Raw genomic sequence first — 18,531 nt, forward strand, 5'->3', positions numbered from 1 at the left:
AGCATATTTGTTTTTTAGGGTCATGCCAACCAATTGGATAGCGCACCAAAGCTTTCTCCTTCCCGAGTGATATCCAGCTTTACATACAACAGTAGAAGTTTTCATTTATTATCCTTTATTTATCCAAGTAAAAATTCTCATTGAAATTAAAATGTCTTTTCCACGGGAGACCTGGCAGCAAGTTGCAACCACCCTTATAACACATAACAATATAACAAGTAAAAAACCAAATACAAGTGAATAATATGCAATAACAGATTGTTTCAAGAGCAACATTAAAAACAATCACTCTGACCAAAAGAGCTATGGTCTTGCTCATTTAAAATGGACTTGAACATGAATGATCATTTCTGACAATTCAGTTCCTTCTGATTACCGTATTTTTCGGGCGCGTCGGATTATCAGGAGCATTAAACCAAACAAAACAGTCAAATAAGTCAAACTTTACTCAACTCATTCTTCTTGCTTCCTCCACTTCTGTAACTTCCTGCTAACTTCTAACGCTGTTAAATGTAATAAATTCTGTTTTCATGGATGCCTGGATGTTAAACTTAATTGTTACAACTTGTAAAGCAACAACGCTGATCATTTTATTAAAGATGAAAGAATTTAGACAGTTTTTAACTCTCAGTGATGCTGCAGTGTTCGTTTGACTTTGGGACCTGAAGCGGACAGAGTTTTGGACCCAGATTACTCCGCGAGGCTCCTGACTACGGCAGCCGTAATGCTCCGACAATCCATCAAGCGGTGCAGCTTCGTAGCTTACCAAAGTCATTCTAAAACATTTGTTGACAGAATTGTGAGTGCCGTGTACCACATAAAATCAGTTCGAGGTCAGTAAGCACAACCAGAATTCATACATAGGGCCCACCGGATTTTAAGGCGCATTGTTGATATTTGAGAAAATTAAAGGATTTTAAGTGCGCCTTATAGTGCAGAAAATATGGTATTTCAGGAAACAGGTGCAGTGTTTTCAAAAGCCTTTTTAAAAACAAAATTGGTTCTGATTCTCGTGACAAACAGTTGTAAGATGTTTTGAGAATATACGTTATATTGACTCCGGCTTTTACCCATATAAACACACAGATAAGGAAGAACCAGTCCAAGGAGAGATTTATAGATAGAAGTCAACCAACCGGAAAGTCTGATATACAGCGATTGCCATTTAGCAGCAGCATAGAGAGAGCAGAGATGTACATGATTTCCACAGCAGTCTTTAGTAGATGTATTTCTTTAGCATTAAAATCAAAATGAATTAATTGTCCTATGACAGTTTGCATAGGATCCGCTTTCCAGCGACTATGAATTGGTTAAGCAGTTAAGAACATTAATAGATGTAAAATAAATGTTTTTGATTATAATTTGGAAACACAAAAAATATTAAAGCTGTAAAAAGAAAAAACCTTTCGGCTTTTACAAACAAACCATTACTACTACACTCACTGGCTATTTCATTAGCTACACGCCACTGGTGCTGGGCTGAATCCCTTTTTTCCTTCAGAAGTGCCTTGATTCTTTGTAGCATACATTCAACAAGGTGCTAGAAACATTTTCCGAGACTTTTTTCCCCATATTGACACGACAGTGTTACACACTTCCTGCAGACTTGCCATCTGCACATTCATGATGTCTATCACCCATACCACCACATCACAAAGGTGGTGTATTGGATCAAGACTTAGTTGATGCTGTTTGAATAGAGTGTCATGTTCAAAGAACCATTTTGAGATGATTTAAGTCTTGGCATCACCTTTTCCTGCTTTTCCTTTTCTTTTGTTGGACTATCCTCTGTAAACCCTAGAGGTGGTTGTCTGGGAAAATTCAAATGACAAAACTTACAAACTGAAAGTGATATTTAAATTTCTTGCTGTCTTTCTCTTTAAGCATCTAATCTTCTGACAAATAATTGTGACAATACTACTACGGCCAGTCTCTAGCCACATAGACATAGCGTGATTAGCTGAAACAGTGGTGTCCATCTTGGCACCATGTTGATCTGCAATTTTGAATAACAAAATTGCAAATCAACATGGTGGCTTCCACACACCAGTGCCTGCCCCGGTGTATTTTTAATGGATTGATTCACAGATTATGAGTTTTGTTGGAGCATCAGTTTTGTTGGAAAACATAATTACACACTAATCTATGTATATTTGTAAGTGTCCATGCTGCCTGTCCCTCCACCCAGCAAGGGGACAACAATACCCCATCAGCTTTTTTAGGCTGAGGAGTAAAACATTAATTTTCCAGCAACTTATAAGGCATTTTAAGAACATTTTTTCTAAATGTTCCTACAATTACTGTGTCCCCATTAATAATGAAAACATCTGGACATGCCACTTTTGCATAATATTTTACAAGACAGCACGATAGTACTATATCTTTATAAATATAGCTTTGTAAAATGAAAGTAGCAAAAATAAATGTGCATTCATAGTGTTTTTCTTTTTCCACCTTTACTTTGGGCCAGTGCCTTCAGAAGTTGTGTCCATCTCACCCCACCGCTACCATCATCTTGTGCGTGTCCTTCAGTACGTCCATGAAATTCCACGGTCTTCCCCTTTTACAGCATCCTTCCATTATATCCACCATCCCTCTTGTGCACTTGTGCTCCTTTTATGCTCTTCTGTTCAAACCATCACAGCCTTGCCTGTCTTTGTCCCCCAAACTGCTCAAATCGAGGTGTCTGATGTCCACTCATTTCCAGTTCTTTGTAGTCTGATCACTTCTAGTAAAATTCTTAAAAACTTCAGCTCTGCCACTTCCAGGTGGGCCTCCTATCTTTCTGTCAGGGCCACATCTCCAAATCATACATCCAAAAGATGTTTCACTAAGTTGTAAACTTAGTGTCCAGCCACGCATGCAGCTGATAAAAAGCCTTTTCCTTTGCTTTTGCCACCCCTCTCTCTATGGTGTACTAAAAATGAATTACTCTGTAATTAGGATTACTTACAGTGTACTTAAAGAGGACATGAAATACTGAACATATAAAGGCCAATTTAATCATGGAGCCCTGCTCTCAAAATCTGACATAGATTGTAACACTGTCTGTGAAGCTGGATTTAAGAAAGAAGTGCTTAACGTTTAAATTTTGAGAACATATGTGGCGCTGTCTTCTGTCTGTACATTACGTCATGTGGTTGGTTGGTTGCAGCTAATAGACTGACATTAGTTTATGTTAGCTAACTAGTGACAGAATCGATAACTCAGAGGAAAATAACGACACTAAAACTATAAATCAGTTTAAGAGGATCGCTCCATGATGTAGTTTAGCTTTTATATATGTAGTGTTTCATGTCATGTTCAAGATTTCCGGCAGTGGAATTTCTGTCTCCTTTCCTGTAAAACACCTGCACCCCCAAAAAGAACAGCATACTTAAAATGTAAAATGGGGAAATATTGTTTGTTTTTCCTGAAATTACTATCAAATTAATTTAAGTACGGCATAATTAAAATTACTTGCAGTGTACTTAAAATTATTTGCAGTGTAATGTGTGTCTTTTCTTGTAAAGTATCTATAAGTATCCATAAGTACCTCAAAATTACATTTAATTACAGGGTAATTGTGCCCTTAGTTGCTCGTATTATAAAGTCACCCCTGATGCTGAATTGAAGTGGAGGAAATGGATGGGTGACTGTGTTGCTTGGATAAAAATCACAATCTATTAGAAACTCACTAAGAAGACGCTGAAATGACAGTTGTGCCAAATTTCTGAGATTTGGTTCTTATTAGGTGTACTTTTATGATTAATACTGGTCGCTGAATAGCTTATTCAGCTGTTGTTGTGAAGGAGAAGTTAGCTGGACCCTAGTGCAGTGGATATTGGATAGGCCGATCATACGGTTAACAGACAGCCTTTAGTTCTCATATCCACACCTCTGAAAAGGCTACAGAGAAACCCCAACACTACTACTACTCTTCATGTGTAGAAAGTCACAAGTATTAAAATCACATATGGTTTTAGTCAAATGTTTAGACAATGAAATTATTTTGAAATGAAGAGCTGGGTGTGATCTGCAGTGAAGTAAAGCTAATTTTAGCCTTATCAGTAATGTCCCTTTTATATGTTAAACAATATAAAAAGATCAGATCAGAAATTAGAAAATGCCACTTATTCTTTACATGAATTTATTGAAGAAAATCAATATTACATCACTGTTATGGTGGGATGGTGGAGCCACTCAGCATTCAGGATTTTATGTATATAGTTTAAGTAGCAGGTAAATCCATAAAAAGCTTTATTAGGCGTGTGGTCGTTGAGAGTATGAGCTGAGCAGATAAGTTGTCAAATGATGTTAATATGGTGGTGAGGCAGCAGATTGTACAAGAACGTGCAAGAGTGGCAGTGAATCTGCAATGACCACCATAAATCACCAATTATGAACATGCACTGTTTAAGTAGCAACATCAGTCACAGCACTGAATGCCTTTGTGTCATCTATCTGCCACATTTTCATCTCCTATTTGTCATCCTTCTGTGCATTTGCAGAAATGGATGTCCCCAACTGGGACTGTCATCATTCTTCCACTACACAGTCAGTGCTTTTGTTCTTGATGCCTCTAGAAGTTTAGCACTGCTGGCAACTTCATAAGAAAAATCAGAAGTCATATTCCAGCAGTGCTATGATTATTGCTTTTGTTTAGAGTAGATTCCTTTTTTAAGTTACCCATATGCAGACCGTAGTTCTGCAATTAAGACAGACTAAAAGTGATATCAATAGTCTTAGGTCACCTTTACAAATGAAGTAAATAAGCATATGGATATGACTTCTTGTTGTTAGTAAGTGCAGTTATTTTCAATCTTTTGTAGATTAAAAAGATACACAGGTACTTAGCATTGGGCGATATATCGAATATACTTGATGTATCGTGTGTTTTTTCCACCACAATGGTTAAAATGGCTTTATCTTAACCATTGAGTATAAAGTGCTGTGACAATAATAAACTGTGATATTAATGATTGAAGTGGAACAAATATGATAAAAGTGTCCATTTTGCACTGTGTTTGGATAGGTTACAGTCTGGCAGAAAGCCAGATGCCTAAAAGCTTACTGAACTGTTGTTTAAATTGTTCAAACTCACTGTTTAAATGTGTACTTTTAAACTTCTTTATCTGCCGGAGGAAGCTTGTTAACCAAACTGCTCTATATTGTCAGTGGAGACATTTTCTCATCCTTACACCCTGGCAGACTTTAGTTTTAGTTAAATAGATGGCCTTAGCAAGCCCTTATGCTTTGGTCACCTGCCCCTCCCATCTATCAGGGTTCCCTCTGGAGATGTTCCTTCAGCGGTACAGGCGGAGTGAGAATGGTCAGATTAGAGCTTCCTTGGGGAAGACCTTGTCTGTTTAGTTAGAGACTGAATCCCTGCGAGATAAGTTTTCTAATTAACCTGCGTGGCAGCACTACACCTGAGATGCAGGGGAGACTTGAATGTATCTACTGCCGCTTTTCACCTACCATACACAACAGGTTCCCTTTTCCCTTCTCTCCTTTGAGGAAACTTGCAAAGGACTGCTTCAGCTAATATGGTTGAGACAGACCAAACCCTTGGGCAAAAACAAACATGTTCACTAAAATCTCGCTGTGCTTTCTGTTGCATCAAGTTAGTGGGTAAAATTGTTTAGCTAAAATGCTTCTTCAACAACGATGAAATCTGTTCGTACAAATAGAGCACTTGGTGAGCTGTTATTCACTCTTTGCATTTATTAGTTAGTTTCTGATGGTGGTGCGTATGGACAAACCCGGACTTTAATCTGGATTGGACCCACAGTATCCCACCTAAGATTGTGAGACCACTAGGCATTGTGTGGGTTGTCAGGAACAGCAAGCGACACAGGCGACGGAGGGAGAGGAAACAAAAGCAGGGATTCAGAGCTGGCAATCATTTCCAGCTGCGAAAACAACAGCACAAACCCCCATTTCCATCCATTTACCTCACCAAGATCCCTCTCAAACAAAACGGAAGAGCTTTAGTCAGAGATTTACTATAACTGTTTTGTCCAGGAGTGTTGTCTATTGATTGAATCCTGGCTCCATCCATAAGTCCCCAGTGCCTGAGTGGAGCTACTGCTCCAGACCTTAAACCTCCAGGACTGCAACAAAGTCTTTGGACTTTGGACTTTGGTGTGGGGGTTCTGTGCTTATATACTCCAGGACTGTTGACATTACCACAGAATTATAGATGGTCATTGCTTACCGGACTTAAAGGCCATGTCAATTCAATGCAGACTCTTTATCTACCTCGTGAGCTAATGGTGACTAGAGTTAACATTGTTTTCATTTTCCCCCAATGCTAAGCCCAAAAGGGATCATAAAGCCCAAAAGGGATAAGGCATTTTACTCCAAATTTCTAAACAGGAGAGACTTCAACAAAGTCTGGCTCTAGAGGCTTAATTAAACTGACCCACCCAAAGATATTTATTTACTTGGTCCCGCAAATTATCTGAATTTCCCAAGAATATGGTGGAAAATTCTAAAGGTATATTATTTACCTTAAACATAGTGATTTAACCTTTGTGGAGCCAATGCGGTCTAATACTGACCTAAATTACTGGATCAGATATCGGATAGAAATAAAAAATGTAATCCGATCCATTAAATATCACGAAAGCACCTCACAAAACTTGCGACATGGCATAACTTAGCTCAGAACCTTAGCATGTCGGAGCAGTATGCGTCACGTGATAGAGCGGCTGTGGCGTGCGAGACCTGTTGGCAGTCTGGTTGAGCATTTGGAGCCTCGCTACCAAACCGGCATTTCATCTCCGAGAAATTTATCCCAGAGGTAAGTAAAGCAAGTGTGTAAGTTCATCTCTGAATGTTTGTAAAGCATTTCCACATTAAGCTTAACAACCGATATATGGAGCAACTGCCTCTCTCTCCCTCCCTCTCCTGTTGCTACTTCAATCATGAAACTGATCAATGATCGGCTGATCGACTTTTCTGTCACGACTCCCGTCTCTCTTGTTGGTTTTTGGCCCGCTTTGCACCAGAGAGAGGAAGCCAGCGGCTAAACAACAGCAGCTTGATAAGCTGTTGTTAGAATTTATTTAATATTACTTTCTACACCAGGATCCTTTTCTATGTAGCTGACGGCTGGTAACTGTGCAGGGGCGGATCTAGCAAAGTTTAGCCAGGGGGGCAGGTAGGGCGTTAACAGGGAAAAGGGGGGCACAAAGACATACTTTTCTTTCTTAATCTCATTTAAAATGTCTAGCTTTTAATAAATAATTATCTGAATCTTACACCCAAAGTTTTAATCTGATGTAAAATGTATAGAAGTCCATTACTGTATATAGTAACTGTTAAGTCTCATATATACCCTGGTAAGCTATAGTACCTTTTCCTTTGGGAAGATACCATCTGTGCAGCCTGCAATTCTGTTGAAGAAAGATGTTGAATCTATTTAATTATTCTTGAAAAATAATTGATTTCTGTGCATTTTTTTTCACACTACATCAAATTAAAGTGGATTACGTCGATTAAGCATCATGAGGTGGAGGGTGGGGGGTGGTTCCCTATTTTTTTTTTGCTAGGAGTTGGCAACCCTATTATTTAGGTTGCTTAATATTTAAAATACCAGAATAGGAAGGATGGAGTAGGTTTAAGTTTATTAGATTGATCAGTTTTGCTGAGCTATGAAATATTTTGGGTGCAGTGTATTTTTTGCATACAGGTATAACAGAATAGCTTTAGTGTTTTGTTTTGTTTTTTAAACTTGAGTATGAACTTCTACAAAATGCAGCAAGATATTAAAAAAACAGTTTTATTGATTAAAAAATACACTATCGGATTCATATCCAAATTTATGATATCGGTGTTGGACATAAAAAAGTGGTATCGTGCCATCTCTACTTCAGTCATCATCATATCTCTCCTGAACACCTGAAGCTTCCATCTATTCAATTCAATTCAATTCAATTTTATTTATATAGCGCCAAATCACAACAAAAGTCGCCTCAAGGCGCTTTATATTGTACAATAGATCGCACAATAATAAATACAGAGAAAACCCCAACAATCATATCATATGACCCCTATGAGCAAGCACTTTGGCGACAGTGGGAAGGAAAACTCCCTTTAACAGGAAGAAACCTCCGCAGAACCAGGCTCAGGGAGGGGCGGCCATCTGCTGCGACCGGTTGGGGTGAAGAAGGAAAACAGGATGAAAGACATGCTGTGGAAGAGAGACAGAAATTAATAACAGATATGATTCGATGCAGAGAGGTCTATTAACACATAGTGAGTGAGAAAGGTGGCTGGAAAGGAAAAACTCAATGCATCATGGGAATCCCCGGCAGCCTACGTCTATTGCAGCATAACTAAGGGAGGATTCAGGGTCACCTGGTCCAGCCCTAACTATATGCTTTAGAAAAAGGAAAGTTTTAAGCCTAATCTTGAAAGTAGAGATAATGTCTGTCTCCCGAATCCAAACTGGAAGCTGGTTCCACAGAAGAGGGGCCTGAAAACTGAAGGCTCTCCCTCCCATTCTACTTTTAAATACTCTAGGAACAACAAGTAGGCCTGCAGAGCGAGAGCGAAGTGCTCTAATAGGGTGATATGGTACCACAAGGTCATTAAGATAAGATGGGGCCTGATTATTTAAGACCTTGTATGTGAGGAGCAGGATTTTGAATTCAATTCTGGATTTAACAGGAAGCCAATGAAGGAAGCCAAAACAGGAGAAATATGTCTCTCTTTCTAGTCCCTGTCAGTACTCTTGCTGCAGCATTTTGGATTAGCTGAAGACTTTTCAGGGAGTTTTAGGACTTCCTGATAATAATGAATTACAGTAGTCCAGCCTGGAAGTAATAAATGCATGAACTAGTTTTTCAGCATCACTCTGAGACAGGATATTTCTAATTTTAGAGATGTTGCGCAAATGGAAGAAAGCAGTCTTACATATTTGTTTAATATGTGCGTTAAAGGACATGTCCTGGTCAAAAATGACTCAAGGTTCCTCACAGTGTTACTGGAAGCCAAGGTAATGCCATCCAGAGTAAGAATCTGCTTAGATACCATATTTCTAAGATTTTCAGGGCCGAGTACAATAACCTCAGTTTTATCTGAATTAAGAAGCAGAAAGTTAGCGGCCATCCAGGTCTTTATGTCTTTAAGACATTCCTGCAGTTTAACTAATTGGTGTGTGTTACCTGGCTTCATGGATAGATAGAGCTGCGTGTCATCTGCATAGCAGTGAAAATTTATGCTATGTCTTCTAATGATGCTGCCTAGGGGAAGCATGTATAATGTAAATAGAATTGGTCCTAGCACTGAACCCTGTGGAACACCATAATTGACCTTAGTGGGTGAAGAGGACTCTCCATTTACTTGAACAAATTGGAGTCTATTAGATAGATATGATACAAACCACTGCAGCGCAGTACCTGTAATACCTACAGCATGTTCTAATCGCCTAATAGGATATTATGATCAACAGTATCAAACGCAGCACTAAGGTCTAGCAGGACAAGCACAGAGATGAGTCCACTGTCAGAGGCCATAAGAAGATCATTTGTAACCTTCACTAAAGCTGTTTCTGTGCTGTGATGAGCTCTGAAACCTGACTGAAACTCTTCAAATAAGCCATTCCTCTGCAGATGATCTGTTAGCTGTTTGACAACTACTCTTACAAGGATTTTTGATATAAAAGGAAGGTTGGAGATTGGCCTGTAATTAGCTAAGACAGCTGGGTCTAGAGATGGCTTTTTGAGTAAAGGTTTAACTACAGCCAGCTTGAAGGCCTGTGGTACATAGCCGATTATTAGAGATAGGTTGATCATACTTAAGATCGAAGAATTAATTAAAGGCAGGACTTCTTTGAGCAGTTTTGTAGGAATGGGGTCTAAAAGACACGTTGATGGTTTGGAGGAATTAATTATTGAAGTTAACTCAGAAAGATAAATTGGAGAAAAAGAGTCTAACTTAACATCAATGGTACTAAGAGTAGCTGTAGACGATATTACATCTGTGGGATGATTATTGGTAATTTTTTCTCTAATGATAAAAATTTTATTTGTGAAGAAGTTCATGAAGTCGTTACTAGTTAACATTAAAGGGATGGTTGGCTCAAAAGAGCTCTGACTTTTTGTCAGCCTGGCTACAGTGCTGAAGAGAAACCTGGGGTTGTTCTTATTTTCTTCAACCAGTGACAAATAGTAAGATGTTCTGGCTTTGCGGAGGGCTTTCTTATAAAGCAGCAAACTATTTCTCCAGGCTAAATGATGATCCTCTAAATTTGTGACACGCCATTTCCTCTCCAGCTTACGAGTTATCTGCTTTAGGCTACGTGTTTGAGAATTATACCACGGAGTCAGGTACTTCGGATTTGAGGCCTTAGTTTTCACAGGAGCTACAGTATCCAGAGTCGTACGTAGTGAGGAGGTAAAATTATTAACAAGATAATCAACCTCTGTTGGAGTAGTGTTCAGGTAGCTGCTCTGCTCTGTGTTGGTACAGGGCATTGAAGATGATAACAGTGGGTGGATTATATTCTTAAACTTAGTTACAGCACTTTCAGAAAGACATCTGCTTTGATAAAGTCTACTCTCCATTGCTGTGTAATCAATTATTGTAAATGTAAATGTTATCAGGAAATGATCAGACAGCAGAGGGTTTTCAGGAAACACTGTTAAATGTTCAGTTTCTATGCCATATGTTAAAACAAGATCTAGAGTGTGATTAAAGTGGTGGGTGGGTTCTTTACATTTTGAGAGAAGCCAATTGAGTCTAATAACAGATTAAATGCGATGTTGAGGCTGTCATTTTAGCATCTACATGGATGTTAAAATCACCCACAATAATTATTTTATCTGAGCTGAGCACTAAATCAGATAAAAAGTCTGAGAAATTAGAGAGAAACTCTGTGTAAGGCCCAGGTGGACGATAGATAATAACAAGTAAGACTGGTTTCTGAGTTTTACAGCTGGGGTGGACAAGGCTAAGCATCAGGCTTTCAAATGAATTAAAAGTCTGTCTTGGTCTTCGTTAATTAATAGGCTGGTGTGAAAATTGCTGCCACACCGCCCCTCGGCCTGTGCTTCGAGGTTTCTGGTAGTTAGAATGACTCGGAGGTGTTGATTCATTTAAACTAACATAATCATCCTGCTGCAACCAGGTTTCTGTAAGGCAGAGTAAATCGATTTGTTGATCAATTATTAAGTCATGTACTAACAGAGACTTGGAGGAGAGAGACCTAATATTTAATAATCCACATTTCATTGTTTTACTCTTTGGTTCAGATGTGGATTCTGTATTGTTCTTTCTTTGTGATTTTCTATGTTGAAGTTGTTTGTTGCTGGTTTTTGGTTTGTTTTTTGTCATTTTGGGAGCTGACACAGTCTCAATGGAGATGGGTTTTTGGGGGGGTAGCAGGTGGATCTCAAGTGGATCTCTTCTTGATCTGGGGTGGCTGTAGGTTTCAGCACAGTGACAGGCAGTCCCCATGTCACCATTTCTCTTGTTGCTTTGGCAGCATCCTTACATAGATGAGTGCCATTATCATAAAAATCCTGCAGTTTTGGATGGATAGAAGGTTTGAAACTTGATGTTTAATATCTGCATATTGTCCATTGTTATCTTTTCTAATGTCACAAAGCTCTTTCAGGATATTCAGGAGGGTGGGCTCAGACCCACATGGCTTTTCTCTGTTTCTTCTTCTGTCAAGTTATGACTCTCATACTTCTTGTGATAACCTTTGTTTCCATTTTCAAAAACAATCTCCAATATTGACAAACATATTACCATTAGGGGTTATTTAAACCAAACACAAAAGAAACCATTGGGAGCTCGCAATTCAGATTTTCATTCTCTTGCGGGCGGATCCCTGACAGCAGTCTTATACTTGCAGAGGAGCTCAATAACTTCTTTGCTCGGGTTTAAGACCAACCAGGTTGGCCAGGTTGTTGGGTTCATCTCTGATAGAGATGAGACAGTGTACAGGGCGGAGGTAGAGAATTTGAACTGCTGGTGCTCAGAAAATAGTGTGAAGCTGAATGTCTTTAAAATGAAAACTTATCGTGGACCCCTCTCATCATAAATGGAGCCCGGGCCGAATCTGTCTCCACCTTCAGGTTTCTGGGCGCCCATATCTCACTTGGACACCATCACGTGGTAAAGAATGCCCAGCAGTGGCTGCACTTCCTCCATGTCCTGAGGAAGAATAACCTGAACCAGAAGTTGCTGTTGGCCTTCTACTACTCCTTAGGGGAGAGCATGCTCTCCTACTGCCTGTGTGTTTGGTACCCAGTGGCCACAAATGAGAACAGGAAGGCTGCACAGAGGGTAATAATCAGTGCCCAAAAAAGTCATTTTCTGTCTGCAGTTACCCCTCGAGGCCGTTGGTAGTTCCTCCTGTCTCAGGAAAACAAGAGCCATCACAGGTAACCCCACCAGTTTTTTGACCCCGCTGCCCTCCTGTCAGCGCCTCAGGTTAAGCAGGTCCCACCCATCCAGACTCACAAACAGCTTCTTCCTCTGGGCGATTCGGACTGTTAACAGCCACTATTCCCCATACAGCCAATCCCTAAAACTTTTGCCATGTTTAGCAATTAACATGGCCACTTCCTCGCTTACTTTTGTTGGTGCTTTCATTAGAATCACGGTCTTGTGTGAAGAATCACTGTTGAGAGTGGGAGAGTGACACTGTTGCCCCTCCGTTGGTCTTCCTTGGTCTCTTGTGCTCTGGGGGTCTCTGGATGTCTGGAGCCTGGATCTCCTCCATACCTGCTTCATGCCCTGGGGGACGGGGCTATGGCTCCCTACACCCTCTAGCAGATCATTACATGAAGGAACCTTTTAAATACAAGCACGCTCATGCACACAGGTGTACACACGGGTGCTCACAGACACAAACTAAACCCTTTTTGGCTCCTACCTCAAAGCACACTGTGCGCTGTCGATCCAACGTGCGGCACAATAATATTCAATATTTAGTATTTACTGTTATATTCACATAGATCATCACGATGATGTTGTTTATTATATTGCTCTGTTTTTTTGCTTGTTTTCTCTTTTTTCTTTCTCAACAGGTGATCCGGGTGATTGATATATGTATTTTTGTCTTTAGTCTGTTTGTTTTGTTGGTTTTTGTTTTTTGCCCTTTATCACCGTTCCTCTTCCCCGCTGTTTTTCTTTCCCTACCTCTCTTTCTTTCTCCCTTTTCTTTCCCTCAGTCATGTCTGTCCCGTGTGTAGCAAGTAGACTTGTAGTCAAGACCGCCTAATCCGAGACCAAGACAAGACCAAGACCAGAGGGTATCGAGACAAAGACAAGACCAAGACCAAGACAAAGTTGAGACGAGACCAAGACCAAGACCGAGACAAAAAAAGTCTTTAAACTGCAGCCAGATGCTGCTTCGTTTACGGGTGTCAGGCATATTTATGTGTTTTTGCTTTTGCAGAGCCCTCCTCACCGCTGTCTACTGTCTCACTCACTTACTGAGAGGACAGACGGACGCTCCACTTGACTGTCGCGTCTCTCACCCTCTCTGTTTTTCACATAATGATATTATCCTATATCCTCGCATGTGATTGGCCACAATATGGAGGGATTGGAGCATAACTGAGCCACTGTGTGAGAGCTGAGCAGTGAAAGGAAATTAAGTGAGGGTAGAAATGACTGAAAGATTATTAGGCTCTGTTTTGAGTTTTGTTCAATAAAGAATGACTTCATATATATATATATGTATATATATACTTCTATATACATATGCAGGACACCTTAAACTAGTTTTTTAATTAAGCAGCAAGGCAGAACAAAGTCGGGCCTGTATCAAGACACAGGGACTAAACGCCAATTCAGCCAGACCCAGAACTGATCCAGAATTAAAACAGGACTACAACAGTAACCAGGACAGAACCAGAATCAGAACTAGATGATAGTAGCACTGAAAATCATCATAGACCTGCACTACACTTATTTTTTAATTCTACCAAAGTACACTATTTAGATTCAGAAAAGTTTATATAATTATTTAGCCTTGTTGTGCAAACAAGCCTGCATAACTTAATAAATATAGAATTTGAAAAATAACAAATGGTATCTAAAAAGAAACACTAGGTACTAGATACATGTTCTGATGAGTTTTGGCAAACAACCGTTTGACTAACATGTATGTCTCACCTGCTCTTGTTCCATCTCTGTTCTGTCCTCATTCTCCATCTCCCTCTCTGTTCCTCTCTCTCCCTCTTTGTGCTGACAATCAAGCCAAACACCAACGTCATCAAATATACAGTTGAAACCAGATATTTACATACTCTTCAGATAAAAACACAAATACTTTTTTAAATGTAACATCAAATCAGACTAAATGTTTATTTTTTTAGATTGATAAATATAAAAAACATATTTGTTAACTTTAAGAGTAAAGAGAGAAACTATCTGTATTTCTTAATTGCAAATGGCACCAAATTGTATTCAAAATTGCGCCACACTTATAGAGCTCCACGATTCTTTTCCTGGTGTTTTGGTTGATATCTCTTGATTTTCCCATTTCAAAGAAACAGGCTCTGTGTTTTGCCTTATATGCATCCACAGGTGTGCCACCAATTTACTTACATGGACTCTACTAACCTATCAGAAGCTTCTTCAGCTCAGAATGGAATCGTCTGGAGTTTTCTTATTAATTAACAATAAACTTAGTGTATATGTACTCCTAAATTTGATGAAAGTGATTAAAATAGACCGCTCCCTCTTTTTATTCTGACATTTAACTAATTCAAAAGATATTTCAACATTTATTTATCTAAAACAAAAGTTTACTCTAAATTGATGTTTAACAGTAAAAAAAAAAAAGTTTTTATGTTTTCTCCCTAAAGTGTATGTAAATATCTGGTTTCAACTGTGAATATACTGCTGTGTATTGAAATTCCTCTTGTTTTGCATAGATATACTGAACAACATACAAAGCATAATATATAAAATAACATCTACCTGAGTTTTTTCTTTGAAAGAAGCTCCTTATGTCCATTGTTGTGTTCATCAGTACACAATTGAAACCGATTTAGAGAGTTTGTTTAGCCGTGGAGGGTAACGACTGAAAATATGAAATGTAAGCTAAGACTCTCTAAAAATCAGCATTGTCGTCGCTTTTTATTGATCCATTTGTTGATTCACTCAAGAGTAAGTAACGCAACCAACTGATCAGTTTGATATCAATCTTTTGTGATACACCGTCATATTTACATTATTAGTTCAGTACGAATGATTTGCTTTGGTACCTGGTCAAACTTAAGCTCTCCTCTGTCTGCAGCAAACTTGCAGGCAACAGCTTCTCCCCCCTCGCTTACATGGGTGCTCCGCTCAGTCGCCTAGTGCCTGAGCTCGGATCATACCAAAATTAAGGGGAATTTACGACGGTGCGCTCTGTGCTTCGTGTGTTGTTTTTGTTTTATACAGTTGTCAGCCAGGCATCTAACTAACAAATTACACTCCAAAGCTTCTGAAAAAATGACCCGGGCTTAAGCCCAGTAAGCCACCCCCCCGCTCCGCTGATGGTTGACTCCAAATCTCCCGAACACTATGTCGATTTGAGAACGCAAGACCGAAACAGCGAGACCAAGACCGAGACCAAGACAAAAGTCCGTCGAGACCAAGACGAGACCAAGACAAAAGTCCGTCGAGACCAAGACGAGACCAAGACCACGTAAAAGTGGTCTCGAGGCCAATACCGGTCTCGAGACATCCAACTCTAGTAGCAAGCGAAAATAAAATAAAATAAACAATAAAAGCACAGGTGAATCAAATAGACCAATACGGCAAGGGCAGGATTCTCCCATATCACTCCTATACTAAAATCCTTGCACTGGCTTCCGGTTGGGTATAGATATAAGTTTAAAATCCTCACCTTTACGTTTATGTCTCTACAAGGTGAGGCCCCCACCTATATCAATGAGCTTCTCCAACCCTACTCTCCAAAGCGGCCTCTTAGATCCACTGATAATGGTCTTCTATCTATTCCACGGACAAAGGGAGATCTCACTTTTCAAACCCTGGCTCCAATACTGTGGAACTGTTTACCCCCCCCCCGCTACGCACCATCGACACTGTGGCTTCTTTTAAAAAACAGCTTAAAACATCTGTTTAGACAGGCATTTGGGTAATGTTTGTGTGTAATATGTTGTTTTATTCTATATTTATACTGTACTATTGCTTTGTTTGACATGCTTCTATACTGCTATATTGTTTGTTTGACATGCCTTCATTCCCATGTGAAGCACTTTGTAACAGCTTTTTGTCTTAAAAAGTGCTATATAAATAAATTTTACTTACTTACTTACTTACAGGATGGTCCATTTGGTAAAGTAAATCCGTTGGGCATCTTTCTTTGCCTTTAGACAATAATTCTGATGGCAAAAGAACCAAACGGGACAGGCGACAAAAAAAAAAGAAAAAAAAGAATCACTGTTGCGAGGCCAAGCCAGCTTTAAGTTGCTTTTCTTTTTTAGCATGGTTGCTACCTGATAGCTTGTCATATTAGCATGTTCTGTCTAATAGTATCTCTTTACATTGAATTACTTACACAAGGTAATGCTCTGCTGGCAAACTGGGCAAACAGTTTTTGTTTTTTTTTATTTCTGTGAGGAATTGCAATTTCCATCTCTCCTGGAAGCACTTCAGTTATCCACAGTTTTTTTTTAATTTTTTTTAACCAACCAATAGATCAACCAGTAAATGTAAAAAATGTTTATAAAGTCATTGTTTGAAGCATAGATCAGATGGTGCAGGTTTCTGTTTGTGTTGGCAGGCTGTAAAAAATAAAAAAAAATAAAACAAAAAAAACATTTTAAGGTGGGAGCAAGGGGCCATATAAAATCTGCCCCACGTCCATGATTGGCCCCACAGCCAGACTTTGGACACACTTGTTTTAAGATAAGGACCTTGAAACAGAGAGTATACAGAAATACCCAACAATCACATCACCCCATATGAGTAAGCACTTGGCGACAGTGGAAAGAACCAGGCTCAGGCAGCCATCTACCATGACCAGTTGGGAATTTTGGGAGGGGAGGGGGGGGAAGCTGTGGAAGGACATGGGACACAAGATCAGTTGTAATTAAGAATAACTGATTAAATGCAGAGTGGTGTATAAACACCAAAAAAGGTGATTGAAGAAGAAACGGTGCATTATGGGAAGCCTCCAGCAGCCAGACCTTGTATGGGATGACAAAGGTTTTAAATTCAATATTATTTAGTATTTAGCACCGAGCAAATGAAGAGAAGCCAGTATGGGGAAACTGCGCTCTCTTTCTAGTCCCTGTCAGTACTTTTGCTGAAGCATTTTGGATTAACAGAAGGCTTTTCGGGAAGTTTTTAGGGCATCCTGATAATAATGAATTACAGTAGTTGAGCCTAGAAGTAATAAATGCATGAACTAGTTTTTCAGCATCACTCCGAGACAGGATATTTCTTATTTTAGAGAGATACTGGAAGAAAGCAAATGGAAGAAAGCTGTTCTACATATTTGTTCAGTATGCACAATGAAGAACACATCCTGCTCAAATTTCTCACAGTGTAAATAGAGGCAAAGGTATTGCTATCCAGAATAAGCATCTGCTTAGACGCAATATTTCTAAGATTTTTATTGTCTGAATTTAGAAACAGAAAATTAGAGGTCATCTGTCTTTATGCATTTAGGAGATTCCTGCCATATCCTTTGGTGATCAATGAAGCTGGGTATCATCTGCCTAACAGTGAAAATGTATGCTATCCTATGCACTGAAGGACATGTAATGGTTCTCAAAGTGTTATGGAAGTCTAACCAACAAGTGTTACTTGTTGGGCTACAAGTAGCCCAACAAGGAGGTGGGTCCAGATATCGTTTCATGCTACCTGTAGGGACACTGACCCTAGCCAAATGCTAAACTAGAAGGAAAAAGAAGGAAAAAAATATCAGCGGCCTCCAACTGAAAAACCATTTCTGTTTTGGGGGTTGTCTCATTGTTGCCATTCTAGTGCAAATGTTGTTCATTTCCAAAGCATCTGGGAACCCCCTGCTACGTAACTGACTGCATCAATATTTCAGAAATTTAACTGACTTGAATACTATGATTAAAAAGTGTTACTTAAATCTTTTGAGCTGTGTATTCCTTTTTCAAAGAAAATCTCTTTTGTCTTAGTTTTTATAAAAACTACTTTGCAGTGAAGTATAAGCTATTTTTCATGTATATTAAATATGTATTCATCAAACTTTTTTTGTGTTATTTTTTTTTTTGGCTAGAAATTAAATACTCCACCAATCTTGAAGGCCCCAAAAGAAAGGAAGCCCAGCAAGAAGGAAGGAGGCACCCAAGGGAAGGCATCTAGTCTGCCAGCGATCCTCTACAGGTAAACACACAGTAGCTTTGAGGCATGATGGAGCAAGAAAGGCAAAGGTTACTGAAATGGGTAAAAAGTTAGAACGAAGATTGTGTTTTTTATCTGTCATCTTCAGTGCTTTGAAGTAGGAGAATTTATGTGAATCTGATACATTTAGCTCAAATAAGTATTTGATACTTGTTTTTGTCATTCTGCCTATGGTCACCACAGTAA

At 39.2% G+C, this 18,531-nt stretch overlaps 1 protein-coding gene across 4 annotated transcripts in view; it reads left to right on the forward strand.

The window, feature by feature from the left end:
• phf14 (PHD finger protein 14) overlaps nt 1-18,531 on the forward strand; it is a 161,586-nt gene that overhangs the window by 46,625 nt on the left and 96,430 nt on the right. For all 4 annotated transcript variants that reach the window (XM_039606105.1, XM_039606104.1, XM_039606106.1 and 1 more), the window contains one exon: nt 18,221-18,327. In XM_039606105.1, coding sequence (XP_039462039.1) covers nt 18,221-18,327 — 107 coding nt within the window. The remainder of the gene's footprint in view (nt 1-18,220; nt 18,328-18,531) is intronic.

Source organism: Oreochromis aureus, linkage group 22, assembly GCF_013358895.1.
Source record: "Oreochromis aureus strain Israel breed Guangdong linkage group 22, ZZ_aureus, whole genome shotgun sequence".
NCBI classification, from domain to species: domain Eukaryota; kingdom Metazoa; phylum Chordata; class Actinopteri; order Cichliformes; family Cichlidae; genus Oreochromis; species Oreochromis aureus.